Source organism: Equus asinus, chromosome 4, assembly GCF_041296235.1.
Source record: "Equus asinus isolate D_3611 breed Donkey chromosome 4, EquAss-T2T_v2, whole genome shotgun sequence".
Lineage (NCBI taxonomy): Eukaryota > Metazoa > Chordata > Mammalia > Perissodactyla > Equidae > Equus > Equus asinus.
The window spans coordinates 110,612,851-110,636,166 of NC_091793.1; the positions used below are offsets into that span (position 1 = coordinate 110,612,851).

At 35.9% G+C, this 23,316-nt stretch overlaps 1 protein-coding gene across 5 annotated transcripts in view; it reads right to left on the minus strand.

Moving 5' to 3' along the window:
* The window catches only part of METTL8 (methyltransferase 8, tRNA N3-cytidine), an 82,290-nt gene that overhangs the window by 15,727 nt on the left and 43,247 nt on the right, over nt 1-23,316 (minus strand). For all 5 annotated transcript variants that reach the window (XM_070508091.1, XM_070508093.1, XM_014846601.3 and 2 more), the window contains 4 exons: nt 17,105-17,196; nt 7,466-7,836; nt 5,201-5,250; nt 416-479 (listed from right to left, as the gene is read on the minus strand). In XM_070508091.1, the coding sequence (XP_070364192.1) occupies nt 416-479; nt 5,201-5,250; nt 7,466-7,836; nt 17,105-17,196 (577 nt within the window). The remainder of the gene's footprint in view (nt 1-415; nt 480-5,200; nt 5,251-7,465; nt 7,837-17,104; nt 17,197-23,316) is intronic.

Here is a 23,316-nt window from a genome sequence, read left to right on the forward strand (position 1 = left end):
CTAGTATTCGGGCATTGGTCAAACAAGTCCAGGTTCCCCACTGTTTTCCTTACAGTGTAGGACATTTTAGATTTACAATATATGCCTTTTCAGACTTTTTTCCCCCCAAATTACTAATTTATTGAGTGCCTACTATGTGTCAGACTGTATGTAAGGCTCTAGAGACATAAATACAAATATCACCTTGTAGGAGCTGTTGACCCTTGAACTTTATATGTTAAATTCAAAACAACTTTTATTGTTTTAGGGTAGTATCTTAGGCACCAGTTTATGATATGATTCCCAGAAATAGTAAAAGCTCAGTTAAAAATGGTCACCAGTAACATTTGAGGCAGAAACATTTCAAAAAAATCACTTCAACAACAAATAAATTAGATTCTTATATGGCTCTCTTTAAAGAAAATATAAGGCATACCTTTACTAGCTCCACAGCTCCAGAAGCAAAATCACAACAATACAGAAAGGACTCTGGAGCATTCCTATGAAAATGGAAGAAATATTTAAAACTAGAGTCCAGATATGCTCAGCCGACACAAGAAAGGAAACTGCTAAAGGAACTTGTTAAAAAGTACTTCCTTAAAAGAATTTTGGATGACACTCGGTTTGCTGTTTCTGCTTTTTAGATACTGGCCTCTATAGTGGTGTATGGGTACCTTCATGTTGTTTCTGAACCAGCATTGCCTCAAACACTTATCATTAATGATGGCATAACTTTCAAATTCCTGTGCTGGTTTTAAGGTCCTCCATTACTTGGGCCTACCTACCTTAGAACCCATCGTACTCTCACATGGGAAACTTCCAAAGCAATCCATCAGCATTGCTCCATCCTCCTCCTGGCCACTCCCACCACAGGCACTCTCTTCTCTGCCTCCAGCCAGCATGGCCTGTAGTTTCTCTTAGCTTAGCCAAGTTCTACCCTTCGCCAAGGGCCCTCAAACCCCTGTGTCCCTTAGTGCTTCATTCTTCTTCCTGTGTGTTCAACTCATTTGGCTCCTGGGCCTCTCACAGAGGCTCTGATGCCCTGACGGGGCAGAAAGATTTAAAAAACAAAAAACCATATATATATATATCTATATCTATATATATAGATATATATATAGATATAGATATATATATGCTTATATTTATAAGCATATATTTAACAGCATGCAAGTATAACTTCTAAAAAAGAATAAAACACGAATATATTAATTCTTAGTTATCTTTTTAAGTTATTGTCAAACTTTTATTGAGCCTCATATATGTACCAAGCATCAGAATACAAAGTAGTAAATGAAATTGTCTAATAAAATAGTAAGAGTACACTTTTTGGAGCCAAATAGATTTGTGTTTAAACTCTGTGAATTTGACTTAACTTATCCAAGACTCAATTGCTTTATTTACAAAACATAAAGTATGTAAATTCATGGCTTTTTTTAGGGGCAAATGTTTACCCACATGAAAATCTTGACTAATTTTAATTGGCCTCCACTGAACTTAGACAAGTTCTATTTGGTTTTTATCTGAAATTCAGTAACAATGACTAGACCATGGTTATTAATGGGAAAGTGTACACTTTGAATTTTGTGGGTAAGTACCCTTCCTAATCATATCTTGTATGTTGTTATCAAATAATCCTTGCATCATATTGCTTAGTACTTAGAAAGAGATCAGCATGTCCTTAAACAGTAACTATAAGTATGGTCCTGGGTCTTGTGGATTTTATAGCCTATTTGGGGACATGATTGGTTTTATACAATCTCTATAGAGGCAGGCACCCTGAGGTGTAAGACTTAAGAATTTTGAAAGAGAGGGATAGTATTGCTAAGCAGGGAGAAGGGGAAATGCTATTAGGGTTTAGAGGTGGGAGTCACATGCCAGGGAGGAGAAGTAGAGTTGATTCCGAGAGCCCAAGCTCTCGGAATGTTCCAAACAGTATGTTGCAGTATATACAGGAGGGCCTTGAAGCACATAATTAGAACTTCTAATTTGATACAGGAGACTTTTCAAGCAAGGAGGACTTCTAAATAAATATGGAATACAAGCACAAATATGCATTTAGCAAAATCTCACCCAGGCTGATTACACTCTTAAATGCTACTCATTGATGAACACTATGTTCATGTATAACTTATTCATTGTGTGCCACTAGGGATTTGCATTCAAATTAAGATGTGTCCAAATAAGTTAAAGTAATATTTAATGATGAATAATATTTGGTTATGAAAAGTTAACCAGTACTGAATCAAAGTTAAAACTTGCACAGCTTGTCTTTTCTCATCTATCCTATGTAAAAACTTTATTGCAGCATACACACCTATTGTTTCCCATGAAATCCATATATTTGTGACTCATAATTTGCTGGGTGGTTACATGTGTTTGAAATGTTCTCAATAAACACTCAGACGAATAGAGCACTATGTGGTATGATGGCTAAAGGTGAGGGCTCTTACACAAGACTGCTTCAGGTGAATCCTCGCTTTACCATTTAGCTGTGTGACCCTGCAATAGCTACTTAACCTGTCTGCAACTCAGTCTCCCCATCTTTAAAACAGAGATAAATATGGCATCTAAGGTGGTTCTGAGGACTGAATGGATTCACATAGATAAAGTTTCTAGAAAGGTGCCTGACTCAGAGTAATCACCTAATAAATGTTAGTCATTATTATTGTTGTTGCTGTTGCTATCATCATCATTATCATCATCATCATTATTAAAGGAAGATCTGCCTTCTGCCTTCCAGGGACTTAAAAACTTAAGAACTTAACTTGGTTCTGTAAAAAACTTCCATATAACTCAAAATGTTTCTCTGGACACTGGCACATCTAACTCATTACGAAAGGCATGCAGTCTAACTTTGGGCAGTGGCTACTAAACACCCACAAGATACAGAATAGTCTAGTAGCTAAGGGAAAGCATGTGCCATTTGCCATGTGTCCTACCAGGATGGCAGCATGACCTCTGAGACTGAAGTCCCACTGCATCAGCAGTGCAGGCTGAAATCTTGTGACCACCCAATACTTTCCAGAGCTTTTCTGTAAAATCAGCTGACTGCCTTGGCCCTTCTCCCAGCAAGCAGGTGTAAATATCTCTACTACCACTACACCACCAAACACTCTCTTGGCTGGGGGTTTAAGAATTAAATGATCCTTGGAGAATGACATGACCTCTCAATTCCAGAGGTCTAATTATGGTAAAATATTCTGAAAATGTAAAACATTAATCCTATACTCTTGAAAAGTAACAAAACATAATTTCTTAGATGGAGGAAAAAGTCTAATTCTCCCTTTGGAAGGCTAATCACTGGTTGCCTTTTAAAGATGAATTAATTATCTCAGGTTATTGAGCTACAGTGATTTCTAAAATATGGATATGAGGCAAAAATAGACACAGCCAAGAAGAAAGAGAGAGTGAGGAGGCAAGAGCTTGCAATTATTAGTTGGAGGGAGCAGAGAGAAAAAAATGCAACTAACAAGTGGGGAATCAGAGATATTAATCAGTAAATATGTATTGAGCTCTATCTATATTGTATTGTACTGTTAGGATACCTGTAAAATCAGATTAGGACAAAATATGTTCTCTACCTCAAGGAATATAAACAGTGGTTGGAGAAACAAGACATAAAGAAATGACATGCTAAATAATACCTTGAGATTAGTCATAAAGTAACACAAAATCAACTGCCCATGTAGTAGATTTATGTATATTATAAGCTCGGACATCACTAGGGTGAACGAACCTGGCTATGTGGTATAAAAGAAAAGAAAATTTTGGCCCAGAAATTGAAAAAGGGGAAAACAAAGAAAATAAAAACAAAAGGAGAAAGGCCATTCAGAACTGCAAATCCGCCAGTTTCATTTCTGCCTGGTCACTTTAGTTGGTGATTTGATAATATTAGGGAATTACTTACTAGCTATTATGTTAGATTTATAATAGTGATGAAGAATGTCCTGATTTTTTTCAGCTATATCATAAGTATTTTAAAATAAAGTGTCATGATGTTGGCATTATGTTAAATACTACTGAATCAAGGGGGTGGGTATATGAGAATTTACTGAACTACTCTTTACTTTTCGAATGCTTTTACATTTTCATAATGAAAAGTTAAAAATATAGCATCATTAAATTTAAAAATACACATGTCAGCAGCTATGTTAGGATGATGGGTGATCCCCCGCCCTCCCCTTTTCCTCTAATGGAAACGTTCTGGAATGTGCTTATGTTGGTTTTATAATGGAAAAATAACATGAAAGCTATTATGTAAACTTAAAAAAAAAATAAAACTTGACAGACCAACCATGGGTAAAAGGTGTTAGAAAAGCTTTGTAAGGTGTGTCTTCTTCATCCATGGAAATACTAAGACGTATATGTGAACAGGAAGGGCAGGCCAGGAGAGCCCTGTCATCTACCTCTGCTTTTTTGTCTTAGGGTTAGTTGCTGTTACCTCTAAACAATTTCAAGTATAGGGACAATCATTTGACACAGGGAGGTTTTATACCGGGTGTGACTCCAGAAGTGATGACAAAATAGAATGAAGGTTAAAGTGTAAGCTTTAAACTCAATTCTCTATGTGTAAAATATGTATGTATCCTGGAGGAGCAAATAAATCTCTGAAGTTTAGCAATTCACAGTTTAGTGGGAAGATTAAATCTCTTGCTCTTTTCTTATTCTCTCATCCATACAAACAAAAGCTTAAAAAATTACTTTCAACCCTTGGGGCCGGCCCTGTGGCCGAGTGGTTAAGTTCACGTGCTCCACTTCAGGGGTCCAGGGTTTTGCTGGTTCGGGTCCTGGGTGCGGACATGGCACTGCTCATCAGGCCACGTTGAGGTGGCGTCCCACATGCCACAACTAGAAGGACCCACAACTAGTATATACAACTATGTACTGGGGGGATTTGAGGAAAAAAAGCAGAAAAAAAGAAGAAGAAGGAAAAAGAGAAGATTGGCAACAGTTGTTAGCTCAGGTGCCAATCTTTAAAAAAAAAAAATTACTTCAACCCATGGTGGACAACCCATGGCTGTTAAACACTATTTTCAGAGTAATTCCAAGTTCACATGAAATTAGCCACTAAGACTAAGACACTTCTTTTGAAATTTGCTTTAGTTATTGTTCATATGGGAACAAGAACACTATGGCATATACATGACAACATGTTTCCAGAATTTCCCAACATCCCATACATATGTAAAATTTTGTAAGAGAAAACTCTAAAACTCACTGCAAAGTGTTCAGAATTGGAAAAACACTATTTCCAGCACCACAGCCAACCTAAAATCAAAAGAATAAACAAATATCAAAAACAAGGCTAAATTTTCCTCACCAACATCAGATTTTTTATTTAAAAAAAAAAGTAGAAAAAATTTACTGCATCTCTGGGTATAGGAGAGTTTTCTCAAGCCAAAAGGACAAGAATAATACTGAGAAATTTGACTATGAAAATATCTAAAATTTTACACACTAAACCCCAAAACAAACCAAATTAAAAGGTGACCACACACTGTGAAAAAAAACATTTGCAATAAATATGATAAAGGGCACAGCTAATTTTAAAAAACAACAGATAAATAAGCAAAGAAAATAAACAGAACACAAAAGTACAGATGGCTTCTAAACATTTGAAGAACTATGTGACCTATTTAATAATCAAAGAAATGCAAATTAAAACAAGGGGGGGCCCTCAGGCCAGTGGTGTAGTAGTTAAGTGTTCACGTTCAGCCTCAGTGGCCCAGGGTCCACATGTTTGGATTCCCTGTCCCCACCACTCCCCAGCCCTTTACCTCCAGCACAGACCTACACATTGCTCATCAAGCCATGCTGTGGCAGGGTCCCATATACAAAATAGAGGAAGACTGGCACAGATGTTAGCTCATGGACAATCTTCCTCAAGCAAAAAAGAAAAGAGGAAGATTGGCAATGGATGTTAGCTCAGGGCCAATCTTCCTCACCAAAAAAATAAATAAATAAAACAAGGTATAATTTTTGTCTAACAAAGCAGAAAGCACTAAAATAAGAATATTCCAACCAATAAGAATGTGATGAAACAGATCTCCACTGCTGCGAATTGGTGTTAGTACAGTTTCTTAGAAAATAATTTGTCAACACATTTTAAGAATATTAAAAATTTTTAGGGTCCGGCCCCATGGCCGAGTGGTTAAGTTTGTGTGCTCCACTTCAGTGGCCCAGGGTTTTGCCAGTTCCAATCCTGGGTGCAGACATGGTACCGCTCATCAGGCTATGCTGAGGCAGCATCCCAAATGCCACAACTAGAAGGACCCACAACTAAAAATATACAACTATGTACCAGGGGGCTTTGGGGAGAAAAAGGAAAAATAAAATCTTTAAAATAAAAAATTTTTTATAAGTTATGAACTAGTAAATCTAACCCAAGATAATAAAAGAAAGTGCAGAAAAGTCTATACCCAAAGATGTTTGCTGTAGAAAACCTGAAAACAATTTAAATGCCCAGTTGTATGAAAATAGATAAGTAGAATTACTATACTCCCCATAGTAAAATATTTTGCAGCCGTGAAAATGTTACAGAAAATTTTTAAAGATAGAGAAAACTGCTTAGAATATAATATTACATAGAAACAAAGCAAAACCCCCAAATACAGGTACAGTATAGCTGAACTATAGAAAACAATATAAACAAAAAGGAGAAAAAAGTCAGTAAAATGTTAAAGTGTTTAAATTCCTTGTTTGTGGGATTGTAGATAATTTTATTTCTCTCACCTACTCCTTAGCAAAATCTCTGTAATCAAATATACTCCCTTTATAATCAGAAGGAAAACGCTTATTTTCCAAAATAGAAAATCAAGGTCTATACCAGATTAAAGCAAATTATATATCTCACTTTATTTCTATTTCACCTAAAAGGGGGTAATAACAGAAAAAGAGAGAAATTAGGATCAAAACTTTATTGGTATTTAAAACTGGCTTCAAGTCAGAAATTAAAAAAGACAGGGGCTGGCCCCGTGGCCGAGTGGTTAAATCTGTGCTCTGCTTTGGTGGCCCAGGGTTTGACTGGTTCAGATCCTGGGCGCAGACCTGGCACTGCTCATCAGGCCATGCTGAGGTGGCGCCCCACATAGCAGAACCAGAAGGACCTACAACTAGAATATACAACTATGTACTGGGGGACTTTGGGGAGAAGAAAAAAAAAAGACGAAGATAGACAACAGACATTAGCTCACTGAGAATCTTTAAAAAAAACCACCAAAAGACAAATTGAAAAAAAAATAAAACTATAAACTTAAAGTCTGCCCGATTAAAGATGAGTTTCCTTAAATATTTTTTATGCACAAAAGTATACTGAACATTTATCTATTTAGTTAGATTTATTTAGTTAGTTAGACTTATTTACACTTATTTAGTTAGATTTGATCATTTTCCCCCTAAAAAATCTGGATAGTTCATAACGTGATATGGAATGCACATTTTAAAGTGATTTGCCACCTCCTGTCTTGGCCCTGCAGTACCGTACCTCTAGGATTCTGAAAGTGGCATTGCTACCAGGAAACAACTCCGCCTTCAGAGGTCCTTTTCTGTGTTCTTCCGAGTCCAGGTTGGAAAAATCAGACACTGCTTTGCTTTGCCCATCTGACGAGCTAGAACTTTTCTTGTAATGACTTTTTAATTCAGGCAGACTAGGGCAGTGCATTCTTGAAAAACAATTTGCAGCATTAGTTTTTATGTGATCCCTTGATAATTCTTTCATCTTCTTTTCAGTTTTTTGATCAACTGGAAGAATTTCAGGAAATTCCCTCAACAGCCAATTACGATCCTTGAAAAACTTATTCTTATGAATCTTGTAAAATGTGTCCCAATATTTACTAGCTTCGCTTTCATACTTAACTAAAATAAAGAGAAAAAAGATTTATTTTACTATGAATTATATTTACTATTAGTTACTATTTTAATAACTAACTATATTTAATAATTATTGTTAAATATATTATCATTTATAACAATTATGTTTATTATCGAATAGCTTTAATATTATAGTAAATTTTATTTGCCTGATTTTTTTCTTTTACTTATTAAAGGCCAAAACTACGTAATATTAATTCCCTCAAAATGTGTCAATGTGTGGGGTATTTAGTCCTACCCCCATAAATCTGCTTCTGTCTTAATAGTTTGGCCAATAAATTTCTGTAAGGAATATAATTGTTGCAAATTACTTTCTACAGTCTAATCTTGGAATCTTAATAATCTTAATAATCACATTTTTACCAATAACCTGTAAGGCTCTATATTATCTTAGAGAAAGGACACTTCATTTTTTGTCTCTTTGCAGTTTCAACACATTGGTAATCAGACAGGAAATTGCAAAATTATAAATGACATAATCTTAGAGTGAGAATGTTCCACTGAAATAATCTACTCCAACTGCCTTGTTTTGCTTTTGAAGAAAGGACAGCACAGAGAGATGAACCCACTTCTTCCAGGTCCCAGAGCTCTGTCACAGCAGAACCAGGACCACATATCCCGACTCTGGGAGTCTAGGGGCCATCCTGTAACTCCATTCTTCCCCCACCTCCAGAGGCATCTCTTCCTATTGCCATCTCCTAGTATGATGAAGCCTTAAAGAGAGTTTCCGATGCCTCTTTAAAAGAGATGTACATTTTGTGATGTCATCCCTTAGATTTCCCTGGGTCCCAGGGTCAGGATTAGGTCAACAGTCTCAGAGCTTCAGGTAGTTCTTAGCTTTTTGCTTCTTTCTATTTGTACCTTAAATTAATAAGATAATTAATTCCCTCACTCCTTCATTCATTCAACAAACATTTCTTGGATACTATTATGTACCAGGCCTAATCCCTAGGCCCAACCCTTGGGTTAAGAATTATTTTCACCCAATGTAGACACATGACATTTTTAAAGTGTTTCAAAGAATAAGAAACCTTCTATTGATACAGAATAATTTCCAAGATTTAATGTTAGGCAAAAAAGCAAAGTGTAGAACAGTATGTATATGATGCAACCATTTGTTAGAACAAGAAGAAACAGAATACACATGCGTGCATACACAGAAACATACGTGTATGTTTAGACACATATTTACTTGCATCTGTACAGAACATTTCTGGAAGGACAATCACATAATTAGTAATACTGGTTGCCTGTAAGAGGGGAACTGAGTAGCTGGGGGAGAGACCTGGGTTTGAGGAAGAATTTTCCTTTGAATTTTGATCTGTGTGAAATTACTATCTATTCCAAAAATAAATTAAACTAAACTAAAAATAAAAATAATGGACTCATTCCTTTCATAACTTTAAAGAAGCCCCTGTCTTCAGAACGAGCACTGCCTATAGTCAGGTTCCTCTTTGTTACAGAGCCCTGTCTTGAAGCCCTTTAGTTTTCCTTTTCTTTCCATTTTTATCTTTATGGCCTTGTATCATGGATCTCCACCCATCTGGCCACAAGACTTCCTTCCCATCAAAGCTGAATTTTATCTGGCAGCAGGACTGTTATAAAGACAGAAACTCGAATCTGTATTTAAGGTCTGAGAAATGAAAGTAGATCTCCGTAACAAAAGAATTATGTGATGTTGAAGACTAAAACATGCTCACATCTGCACTAATGGACAGAAGCCTATTTATGATTAATCCAAAAATGTTATATATTTATCTTTAAAATAGTTCTATCTCTGCTTTTAAAAACTCGAGTGTACCTGATATGCTGTATAAGAAAACAAAACAACATTCTGAAAATCAGACTCAGGAGGAATTAGGAAACTGTCAAATTTCCCCCGGGTCTTCTCACACCTTCTCTTCTTCCTTTTCCCTTAAAAATTCTCTTTGTAGCTCACTCTATGCTGCTAAAAAGATTTTTCTGCTTAATAAAAGCAACTACCTAAGAAGACCTACATTTAGTCAAACCTCTAGTATCTGAGTTGCAATACCAAGGTATTTGTGAAGTGAGTTCGAAGCTATCAGTAACTAGAATGTAATACATTACTTTGATTAATTTGCAGGAATATTACCCTAGGAATTAATTGGAGGGGGGTAGACAGCAGGGGAATAACTTGAAAGAAAAGATGTTCATAGCAGTGCTACTTATAATAGGAAAAAGTGGGAAATAACTCAAATACCCAACAACATAGGAATGACCAAGCAAACCATGCAGCCCAAAAGAGAGTAACCATATTAATAATTAAAATTGAAAGGATAATATTAAGAGAAAACATTCACACAGAATGGTCTATACACTGATTGCAACTCTAAAATATATTTCATATTTATTTATAACAATCAGATGAAAATTTGGAGTGATGGTAACAACTTAATGATTATTAGGTAGTTCTTTCTTTTGCAAAGTTTTATTTACATTTTACACAAAGATAAAAAATCTTAGTTGAATTCTTCATTAAACTTGCCTACAGTTTCCTCATTTGATGACAGGTTGAATTAGAGTATCTCTAACACCTGTTTAAACTCTAAAACGTCTACGTACTTTCCTATTAGACCTATTAAACCCCATGAAATTATGGAGCACGTTAAACAGTATCACTTCTACAAACTACAAAATCCTGGCTCAGATTGCTGTCATAAATAGGAGCCTGTACTACTATTTTAATTTCTACAGTTTATAAAGAAAATGAATCTGCACTGAGGTGACTGGAATCGGGTTCAGATACCAAATATGTCAAGACCTAAATTCAACCCTAGCCTCTGCAATCTTTAAAAAGGATCTGATTACTATTAGAAGACGATGGTCAAGGTCTGCTAATATATACACTTTCAAGCCTTTTTCAAGTATTTCCCACTCAGGAATTAGGAGGAAAAAGCCAAACAATGACATAAATCATTATACCAAAACAATAACATTAAAAATAACAATAATAGCACACACTGAGTGTTCATTATGTGCCAGGCACTATGTCAAATGCTTTACTTGGATTTTTTCCGATTTAATCCTAATGATATCTTTCAGAGAGACATATTATTATTCCAATTTACAGACAAAGAAATTCAAGGTCAGAGGGAATAAAAAATTTCGCCAAGCTTACTCAGCCAGAAGGAGCTGAGCCAGTCACCTGGACCAAGTCTATTGGACTTTAGAGATCATGCTCTTAACCATTATACTACCTTGCCTTCCTAACACAAAATCAATATTAACCCACTCCAAAATATTTCTTAAAATAATCTCTGTTTCTCTAGTTCTGTACTTTCCTCTTATTAGGAAGCATCAAGTTGACATTAAAACCTCAGCATGACTTATATAAGTAGATTGTAAAAATATTGCTGATGGAAGTGAATCTCCATACAAACAGATCAAAAATACATAATTAAACCCTATTCTTTGAATTATATAAACCAGGCAAGGTTGTATGAAGAAATTACAATGAGCAATGGGAACACAAAATGTTCTAAGTGCGGGCTAGCCAGGTGGCATAGTGGTTAAGTTTCCACCCTTTGCTTCAGCAGACCAGGGTTTGTGGGTTCTGATCCTGGGCACCAAACTACAGATCACACATGAAGCCATGCTGAGGCAGTGTCTCACATACAAAATAGAGGAAGACTGGCACAGATGTTAGCTCAGGGACAATCCTCCTCAAAAAAGAAAAAGCTCTAAGAGAATAGGCTGGTTTGTGGGATAGAAACAGAACAGAGAAAGAGCTCCTGGGATGGGCTGGGATGGGCTGGGTTAAAGGCTAATGGGCGGGAACTTTTTTTTTGCTTTTTAAAGCTGTGCTTTCAGCAGAATCTTCAATCAACGCTGGCAACTCCACAGTTCCCAGCAATGTGTGACAACTTCTGAGACCCTACGGAAGGTCAATCAACTCATCATTATAGTTATGAGACAACATAAACACCTTCAGTGGATAATTTAATTTCCTGAACTGCAAGAGTATCTGTGATAACAGAGGAATTGGAAGAGCTATTTTTCTGACCATGAGTGAAAAATTTAGTTTCAACTTGCTGTTAATTCATCTCAAGTTCAAGCCAATAATGATAAAAGAATATAGTGTGGGGAAATCAGCCCTGTCTTCATCTTGTCCAATTGACCTTCTAAACAGGTATATTAATGATCAATTTTTCTTGGAGGATCATTTTTTCCTTTCACTTTCCTGGGTTGCTGATTCAGAATTAATTGCTCCATGCCAATGGCAGTAAAAAAGATGTAGTGATCTGTTTAACCACAGCCAGATGAAACAACTTCTCAATTATTCACCTACTAAATTCAATACTGCTGAGAGCAAGAAGGAATGTGACACACTAACTATACTCACATATTCAGAATTCACCCTGAATCACCCTGAATATCACAACTAAGAAATTGAATTAAACCATTTATGTATCTGACATATATGATACAATGAATATGAATTATGAAAATTTATTCTAAGTTGCAATGTAAAAAAAAGCAATTTAAAGTTATTTTTGCACATCAATTACACAAATACCTGAGCTCTCAAAGTTGGAAATTTCCACATCACTGATAAAGTTCATTGTCTAATAAAGGAAAATTCTTGAAGTTATGAAATGGAAAGTATATTTCCAAGAGCACTGCATGAAATTTTAAACAACCAAAGCTGACTTATAAACAAGTACCCTAAATTTATCAGCACACGAAACTTTTAGCTACTTTATTTTTCCTCACATAGGACACGCTCGGGGGTAAAGAATTCACAAGGTAAGGTAAAGTGAGATTCTTTTACTATTTTGCTTGACATAGATAACTCACCCTAGATAGGCAGTTATTTACAAGGATATTTTAAGTAAAAACAGCAGCTGCTCTTGTTATTAAGTTTAAAAAACCCATTACATTTGCTAAATAACCAGCTGAGATATAACACACTGGAGATGTTTTTAGGAAATTATAAACTATAATCATGTTAACTCAAAAACTGCCAAATGTATCTTTCTCATTTCTCTGAATTAACCTGCTTTTAAAAGAAATATGAGCTATAATAAAATTTAAAAGAAATTACTACAAGGAAATGTGGAATTAAAAATCATTAATCTGGACATCTAACTGAAAGGAATATTGCTAATGAGAGCCTGGATGCTATACATTTTAATCACAGAAATGAAACGACAACCATCCCACAGCAAGAGACTGTATTATTTGTGATGGATAAGTTCTTATTGTCAGAACTGTGAGGGTGTTTCCTGACTTCAGTTCTCACCAACAGCTGAGACAATAGGTGAGAAATGGGAAATGGGAGTGACAGGAGAGAATGGCACACACAGAGACCAAAAGAAATGTGCTGGAGAGTTGGCCAGCATGGGAGAAAAACGAGTATTTCCTCCCAGGGGCATTAAAATAAGTGAGATAAGATCAATAAACAGTGCTCATGCTGTATAATAATCTGCAAATGAAATGTTTCTGATGGGAGAAAACTAGCTCTTTCAAAGACTTAGGACTCTCCTAGATAAGAAGAGACAGTGGTTAACAGAGGCACTGGGAGAAGAACCAGGTCAGAGCTTCCTTTGGGTTTTCACAAAGTTTGGGAGTAGAGCTTTTAAATGAATCTATTCACCTTGACCCATATTCATCAGAGACATTAAATACCAAATTAGAAGGCTCACCTAGGGCTTCCGCAGACTAGCAGGTCTATAAGCCCTGGTGAGACTGGATTGGGTGGCTGGATAGGTATTTACTGTCACTGTAATGTCCTGTCACTCAACACAGGTCCTCAGGACAAAAGTTTTCTTTCTTTGCCACCCTCACAGCAGCCTCAGCTGCTGCTCTGCACAACCTTGCTTAAGTGTGAACAAACGGTCACCCTCATTGTGTGTTCCTCTCCTTGCAGCAGTTCCCTGACGTACGAAGCCCACCTCACTGAGTAGTGTTACAGGGGGACGCGGAGGGGCCCAGCGGAAACCTCAATCACTTTGAGCCATTTTAAAATGGAATCTTTTGTTCTTTGTCCATAGCAGCAAGAAAACTTGCTCAGAAAGAGACTGGACATGCTAATAAGCAAACCAAACGCTTCAAAGCAGTAACATCAGTCCTCTCCAGCCTGCTTTTCCTGCTTCTATAGAGAGAGGCCAGTCACCACCTTTCTATTTCAGTCACACTATGGTTCTGTGGGAACCGTCATTTTCCTTTACTGCGGTTTCCAAGGCCCTAAAATAACCTTCTCATTAGCTTCACTCAAGTTCATTGTTAACATAAATAGGCCAAAATAGGCAGCCACGTACAGAGCACTTAAAGGGAACATTATCAGCACTGCTCATCTATTTATCTTCTAAACAGAAATATTCAAAAAAGTGTGAAAAACATTCTTGTTTTTTTATATTATCAGGTAATATACTGTGGATAATTTTTAACTTCCTGGAAACGAATTAAGATGACTGATAACTTTAATTCGGTTTAGGCTTGACTCTTTCTGTCACGTCCAGGTGGCCACTAGCAGAAGCTTGAGTAATATGGAAAATATGTCTGTGCAGCTGCTGGCAAAGAAGCAAAATTATACTTCCTCAGAAATAGTGTGACAGAGTTCCTGCAAAGGAATGCAATGTTGGCTGATTTGTAAGCAGAATTGCCACTGGTATGCACCCTCAAATCCAACCCCAACACTCCCTGGCCATAGCCCACTCTGGGACTGCATGGCTGGAGCTCATAAAAATAGAATGGTTCCATTGTGGATCAGGTGCTCTTCTTTCCTGTCCTCCCTCCAGGATACATTCATCCTTAGGATAAGGAAGGAGAACTAGCCCTAAGGAACAGCAAATGATGCCAGAGGATAAGACAGGTTATCAACGATGCACTGCCCACTTCACTGGTTAAGGGCAGCTAATGACGGCTGTTTCATTAGCGCAGTTTCCACAGCTACCTTTGCCTCAAACTTTAGCCTAAAGTCTTTAGCCTTTAGACTAAAGTCACCAGAACAACAGTTAACTACCAGTGGGATTACTGATTTGCATTATGCTTAGCTTGCACAGAGGAAAGCAAACATCTTTCCCTGGGGCGTTTCAGGACAGCTGATCAATCTGTCCTGAAAATTCTAGCTCAGAGGTTGGCAAATGTTTTCTGTAAAGGGCTAGATACTAAGCGGTCTTTGTGGGCTACATACAGTTTCTGTTGCAACTATTCAACTCTGTAGACGTAAGCTCAAAAGCAGCCATAGACTATATGTAAACAAATGAGTACGTATGAGTTCCAATAAAACTTTATTTACAAAAACAGGCAGTGGGCTGGATTTCGCTAATGGCCAGAGTTTGCTGACACTTGCTCCATCTAAGGGGTACTGATAATGCTACAAGAGGGACGGAGAAATGTTGATGACCAGAACCAAGCTGTTCTAATCTATGGTATTAGAAGCCAGAAAAGTGGTTGCTCTTTGTGGGGTCCGAAGGGTTGGGGGAAGTATTGTAATCACGATGGAGCATCAGGAAGTTTCTGGGTTACTAGTAATATTCTGTCTCTTGAGTTGGCTCTTGAGAAAATTCATTAAGGTTTGTCAGAATTCATTTATGAGTTGTCTAAATTTCTGTGTGTATTTGGTACTTCAATAAACTATTTTTTTAAAAAAGAAAAAAGAACAAACCTTTTTTAAAGGAGAAATAATTTTAAGAAAAATAAGGTAGAAATTCCTATCTAGAAAGTGCAGGGGTTTGTCAAAGTGTCTACAGGTTGGGGCCGGCCTGGTGGCGCAGCGGTTAAGTGTGCACATTCTGTTTTGGCGGCCCTTGGTTTGCCGGTTCGGATCCCGGGTGCGGACTGCTTGGCAAGCCGTGCTGAGGTAGGTGTCCCACGTATAAAGTAGAGGAAGATGGGCACGGGTGTTAGCTCAGGGCCAGTCTTCCCCAGTGAAAAGAGGAGGATTGGCACCAGTTAGCTCAGGGCTAATCTTCCTCAAAAAAAAAAAGTGTCTGTGGGTTCCCAGCAGTGCAGTGAGAAGGACATAGGCCAAATTTTTCTTAGTGTGCTTTTTAAAAAATTGTGGTAAAAAACTCATAAAATTTACCATCTTAACCATTTTTAAGTGTACAGTCCAGTAGTGTTAAGTATATTCATAATGTTGTGAAACAGATGTCTAGAACCTTCTCACCTTGAAAATCTGAAACTCTATACCCTTAAACAACTCTGTTCCCCGCTTCCCCTAGGCCCTGGTAACACCATTCTACTTTCTGTTTCAATGCATTTGACTCCTTTAGATACTTCATATAAATGGAATCATATAGTATTTGCCTTTTTGTGACTAGCCTATTTCACTTAACATAATGTCTACAAGGTTCATCCAGATTATAGCATGTGACATGGTTTCCTTCCTTTTTAAGGCTGAATAATCTTCCATTGTATGCATATCCTACATTTTGTTTATCCATTTATCCATCAATGGACATTTGAGTTATTCCCACCTTTTCCTATTGTGAATTCTGTTGCTATGAACATGCGTATGCAAATATCTCTTCAACACTCTGCTTTCAATTCTTTTTGCTATATATCTAGAGGTGGGATTCCTAGATCATATGGTAGTTCCATTTTTAATTTTTTGAGGAGCTTCAATACTGTTTTCCTTAGAGGTTGCACCATTTTACAATTCTACCAAAAGTGCACAAGGGTTCCATTTCTCCACATCCTCACCAACACTTGTTATCTTCTGTTTTTGTGAGAGAAGCATGGGCCAATTTTTTAGAAGCCATTTTTGAAGGTTGGCAAGGCCTTACCTAAATTAAACTCTAAATATCAAAGGCTTCCAAGAAAAGTATCTTAAAGCCTTATTGAAACTTTATCTTTATCCTAAAAGACCAGCAACATTTTGATATGATTTTACCTTCTTCACTCAATGTTTTTGAATTTGTGGAACATACCTAGCAAGTGAAATGCACAACAGCATTCTAAAGGATGCATAACAAGAGGAAAATTGTAAAGTTATGTATTCATATCTTGTTTGAAATGCCACCCGTGTGTGTGTATCTTCCAGAAAAAGCAATAATATGGATACTAAAAGAGCAAATAAAGGGTGAATACAGAATTTACGTCATTAACTTTGGTCCTACAACACTAGAATAACTGGGAATTCTCCCAAATGAACCAAGTGGATTGGTCTAAGAACTTTCAAAGTAATGCTACAACTAGGAAGAAAAGAGACTATGGTGTGAACTGAATCAGTGGAAGGTCAAACAGAAAAGTCAGGCTCCGGGAGCTGCACCATGTAGTTGCCTACCTTGCTCTTCCAGAAGGACTCTCACAGCTGAGTTTTCCTCAACTTCTTTTCTGGCTGCTGCTTCTTCTTCTTTTGACCATTGCATGTGATCCCTATCAAAAAATAAAAAGATTGTAAAACATGCTTTGTAATTGAAGAAGGCAGAAAAAGGTGACGGGATACATCTTTCACTCTAGATGAGTCAAAGACAAATGAATTCCATGTCGAATAAATATATTTTGCGTCAGATGTTCCGTCTAACAATGCTAGTACAACTGTGGAACTCCCATGGTCCTGCTTAAATCTGGTTGTGTTGCAAGCTGCAGCCACATTTTAGAAATGATTGCTGAAGTAATGTCCTAGGAGCACTATGGTGCACGATTATTTGGATGCTGGTATGGTTTACTGTATTTTACTCTAAGGTTAAATCTGTCTTTTTGTTAATTTATGAATAGGGCATTCTTTAACAGTTTTTAAATGCTCCTCTTATAATATTTGTATTCTAATACTTTCCTGTCAAAGAGATATGCTTTAAAATATTTTGTACAGTTTTTTAAGTAATTTTAGATTTTTCTTATTAGCTGCCTTAATTTCTGTAAGTGGATTCATTTACATTTAAATGACAGATTATAAAGCATATAAAAGGGTCACCTTTCTAAGAGCTGGCATTTTCTTTAAGAATTTTTAGTTTCAGAATTTACTTTCCCTATATGAGAAGACGTTATTTTCTGCCACAAAAATGTCTTTCTTGGAATAGAAGCGAGATCTTTATACAAAAAAGGTGATTTTGTTTTGTTTTGTTTTAACAAAGCTTGCATTTCTTTTTTTGCAACAGGTAAAACTATAAGTGAGAAATGTAATTTCCTGAAATAAACCATTTTTCTAAACAATAAAGAAATCACATACCCCAAATTCAAGTTCCATATAGCTCATTGATAACTGTAAGAAAAATCTCTAACATTATTATCACTTGGTATTTGTAGCTATCTCACATGGAAAACAGAAAGGAAGACTAGAAGGGGAGACACGGTGAAAAAACTGTAGTTATGACCTGGAGATTAACGACACGTTGGGGAGAGAAGAAGAAGAGTCAGGAATGATTTCAAGGTCTTAAAACTGGGTAGCGTGGAAAGTCAGGGTAACAATCAGAGAATAAGAAGTTGGTTTGGGTGGAATGATGCTAAGCTTGGTACTATTTTAAGTCATGTTTATGCAATCAGATATGAGAGAGTATATTCCAGTGACCTGGCTAAAAATACCACCATTGAAAGGTGAGAAACTGCTTTCTTTTAAGAAGGATTAAAACTGGCATACTGAAGTCCCCAGGAAAAGCAAATGATAATGTAAAAATCACAGTTTCACAGGTGAAAATTTAACCACCATTATTTCAAATAAAACCTAATCAGTTACAACCCAAATAATCATTAAGCAGCTTTGTCACTTGCTTTAAAGAATGAGATTAGAACAGAATTTTGTTTTGACTCATTTTAATATATGTGAGCAATCACATATATAACTTGGAGCTGGCAACCATACTTTACATTCTGTACATATAAATATAGAGAGAATATTATTACATGAAAGTTATGACATTACAGGCAACAGTCACTTACTGAAAAAACAGTATTATTAAGACCGCGGACAAGTTTCTCATCTATGAATTTCCATAACATATAAGAAAATAAAACAATCCATTTGCCTGTAAAGAATGAAGCTCCGAGACAATGAGAGTTTATGTGGTCTTTAGCTTTAAGCATTTGTTTTAAACTGTTAGTTTAACTTGCTTCTTCCTGAGCATTTAATAGATTTAGTTATTCTTAAATTGCTCTAACTTCCTTACACTGTTCTTTATGTTGCTTCATTTTCTTAACTGCTAAGTGAGGGGAATATTATACCCTAAGCTGCTGCAGAACAGATTTTCCACCGTACAGTTATAGAATCCCCAGCGAACCTATAAAATGCTCCTATTGTATTTATGGGGACTTCCTGCAGACCTGCTGCTTTATGGCAGTTCTTTATATTAGAAAAGTCTGATTCGTGTATACCAAAACCCAACAGATAGTAATAAGAATCATTCAGGTTTATAAGCAATAAATACAATTGCAATAAAATTTCAGCACAGAATTAACTAACAAACAAACTGAAAATAATCAGGTATGTGACAACCACCACCACCACCACCCAAGGAAAAAAATGGTTCACACTGTTTGACCTATGAATTGTACTTCTTGGAATTCATTGTAATGAAGTAACTCAAAAGAACAGAGAAGTTCTGGACAGAGAAGTATCTGTACAATGATCTTCACTGGAATACCAAATATAATATAGTTAAATATTGGAAACAACCTCAGTGACTGGGTAATAAAAAAAATTATGGTAACTCAAAGGAATGTTACACAGACATTTAAAATGATAAATATGAAGGTTATGTAACAACATGTAAAAATGTTTATGAAATAACCTGAGGTTAAAACAGCAGACCCCAAAATTACACATAAATTATAATCACAATTATAGAAAATTATATACACATTGGGTGAAATAAAAACAATTATGTGAGAATAGTGAAATTAAGAGAGAATTGTCTTAAAATTTCCTTAATATTGTAAAGCTGCTTCAACTAGAAATAATTTTTTAAGAAACTACATAAAAACACTACTATATGTTTAAGACATAACAATGGTCATTAAAACTTTATATCATCCGCTTTGTGGGAAAACCCAGCAATACTTATAATAAGAAAAGGGAAGATAGGCTTTCTTAAAAACGAAAAAAGTAAAAAAGAGAATTAAGCAGAAAATACAGAATATATTGAACATTTTTCCTGAAAACTTGAATTTGAGAAAAAAAAAATCTCAAAAATAAAAGATAGGAGTTTGTTGTTTTTTGTTGTTTTGCTGAGGAAGATTCACCCTGAGCTAACATGTGTTGCTAATCTTCCTCTTTTTGCTGGAGGAAGATTAACCCCGAGCTAACATCTGTGTTCATCTTCCTCTATTTTGTATGTGGGTCGCCACCACAGCATGGCCGTTGATGAGTGGTATAGGTCCATGCCTGGGAAGTGAACCCAGGCCACTGAAGAGGCGCATGCTGAACTTAACCACTAGGCCACAGGGCTGGCCCAGGAGTTTTGTCTAAGAAATTTTCACAATATGGCTGGGAGAATTAGTCTTATAATTTTGTGGTAGTCATAATTCCCATGACATCAGTTTATATGTGTACATGTATGTATGTGTGTGTGTTTCCTATTCCTTTACATGTATAGTACAATTGAATGATGATTCCTTGCTTTAGCTTTAAGCTGACGACAACAACAGTCCATATAATTGTACACTTGGTTTGGTTTGGAAAAATTAAAACATACACATGCACACACACACCTCCCCACTGTTGTTTAGCTTGAGTACTAATATTTTTGAGGATCCTACCTATAGAAAATTCTGCTGAATGTGGTGCTATTGTAATTTTTAACAATCAGATATAAACCAAAGCACCCAGTGTAAGCTATGTGTATAGAACATTTTCCTGTCTGTCATTTATTATGTACGTAAAATCTCATTATAGAACAAAATTTAAAGACAAATTTAACAAATGTATTAAGTGACTAGTGAATTAACAATAAAATATTTATTCTTAGGTAAAAGGAAGAAATGGAGTTTATTAGTTTCAGCTTAAAATTATTTCAATAATCTTTAATTCCACAACAAGTCATATTTCTTACATAGTTATAATTACAATAACAGAAAAATTTAAAAAGAAAAGTCTTACCTGTCATTTAAATATCCTAATAGATTAACAGTTCTTAATTTTATCCTCCTATATTTGTGTATACCCACCCACTCACACACCCCCACATACACACAAACACACACATTTTTCTATATAGCTACAAAATCTTCATAATTATGACTTAAAACTGCTGTATAGGTCTTAAGATTTTGGCCATGACAGAGTACCTGGTAATGGGCTTGCCCTCCTGCCATAAACAATGATAAAATTGGATAAAACACATGAAGCAACTATTTTTTTAAGCATTGGACTACACTTCAGACAGTGCAGGACTGTGATCCTTAAGAAAAGAGAAACACCAAAGGTCGATCCCCATATTCACCCTAGCTTTCTGTCTGGGACACATTCTAGACTGTGGTGCAGAGGCAGAGCCCAAGCAGAGACTGGCTGTCTCACTGAGTGGTAGTTTTTATGGATTGAGAAGGCAGAGATTAGAGTTCAGAGTTGCTGAGGTGGTGAGACTTTGTGTAGCAGAATACTGAAGAAGAAGTAGCTGGACAGAAGGGAGAGCCCCTGAAGTCTGCAAGAGTTTTCCTAGGGTTTTTAGCTGGTGTTGGCTGCTCACTCACAGCACAGACTCCACTGGGTCTAGTGGAAAGGATTCTTGGGGGTGATGGTGAAGAAAACAGAACTAACTGGACATAGGCAGTGCAGTGCTACAAGGCATTGGAGTTCTGGCTAAGCCAGACAGGAGAGACCTCTATGAATACATCAGGTATTCAATTAACACCCAAAAATACCATGCTATAGGAATAAGAACCACACTAAATTTAAGACAATACCAAAACAGTCTCACTCTAACAACACTTAAAATTAAATCTGACCTGACCAAGATTTGGCAGTAATTTAACCACTTGTTAGAAAAAATTCAACACATTTAAAGAAAGACAGCATAATCCAGATTCCGTACAAAATATCAACCAAAACGTCCACCATACAATCAAAACTATTAGCACGTGAAGAAGCAGGAAAATATGATCCTAATCAAGAGAAAAGGCTGTCAATAAATACAGACTTTGAGAAAACTCAAATGTTGTAATTAGTACACAAGAAGTTTAAAACAGCTTTAAAAAATATATTCAAAGATCTAAAGGAAAATATGGACAGAATGAATGAATACATGGGTATACCCTGGGATACAAATGGGAACTATTAAGAGGAAATTCTAGAACTAATCCACATACAATATCTGAAATAAAAAATTAATTGGGTAGGCTTAACAGCTTATGGACAATGCAGAAATAAAGAGTCAGTCAACTTAAAGACTTAAAGGTATAGAAATTATTCCAACTGAAGAACCGAGAGAAAAAAGATTGGGAAAAAAATGTACAAGTTTTGGTAACCTATGGGATAATACAAATTAATCTAAGAAACACATATTGAAGTCTCAGAAATAGAGAATGATTATGAAAAAACTGAAGAAATTTTGATTTTAAAAAAAGCAACCAATAAATCTAGAAGTAGAGCAAACCCCAGGCAAGACAAAAGCACAGAAAACTGCTAAAATCCAAGATAAAAAGAAATCTCAAAAGGAGCTATTATATGCAGGGGAAATGCAATACAAATGGCAACTGACTTCTCTTCAGAAAAAATGGAGACCAGAACACAAAGGAATGACATATTTAAAATGCTGAAAGAAAAAAAATCTGTCAATCTAGAATTCTACAAGCAGTGAAAATATCTTTCAAAATTTAAAAATAAAGACATTTTCAGATGAACAAAATTTGAGAGAATTTGTTACCAGCAGAATCTACACTATAAGAAATGCTAAAGAAATTTCTTCAGGCTAAAGGAAAATGGTACCAGATAGAAATTCAGATCTATGGAGTAGAAGAAAGAGACCAGAAGTGGTAAATATATAGGTAATTACAAAGGACAATTGTTTTTTACTCTTTCTTAATTCCTTAAAAAAATTACTATCTATATATAGCAAAAATAATAACAATGAATTATAGAGCTTATAACACATATAGAAGTAAATTATATAGCAACAATACAATAAACATTGGAGGAATAAGTGGAATCATATTGTAAGGTTCTTATATTTTATATTATGTGGTACAATATTAATTCTAAGCAGACTGTATTAAGTTGAGGAAGCAATTGTACCCTTTAGAACTGTGGTTCTCAAAGTGTGGTCTACCCTTTCAGGTTACCCAAAAAGCCAAAACTATTTTCATAACAATATCATTATTTGCCTTTTTCACTGTGTTGATATTTGCATTGATGGTATGAAAACAATAGTGGGCAAAACTGCAGCTGCCTTAGTATGAAACAAAGCTGTAACACTAACATGTATTAGTAGTCATTGATTCTATAAAACCATCCAGTTGGTGGTAATGAATATACTAATTTTTGTTTTAAAAAAATTTCAATTCACTGAAGAATGTACTTGATGAAGCAGTAAAAATTATTTTATAAAATATTTACCCTTGGGTACACAT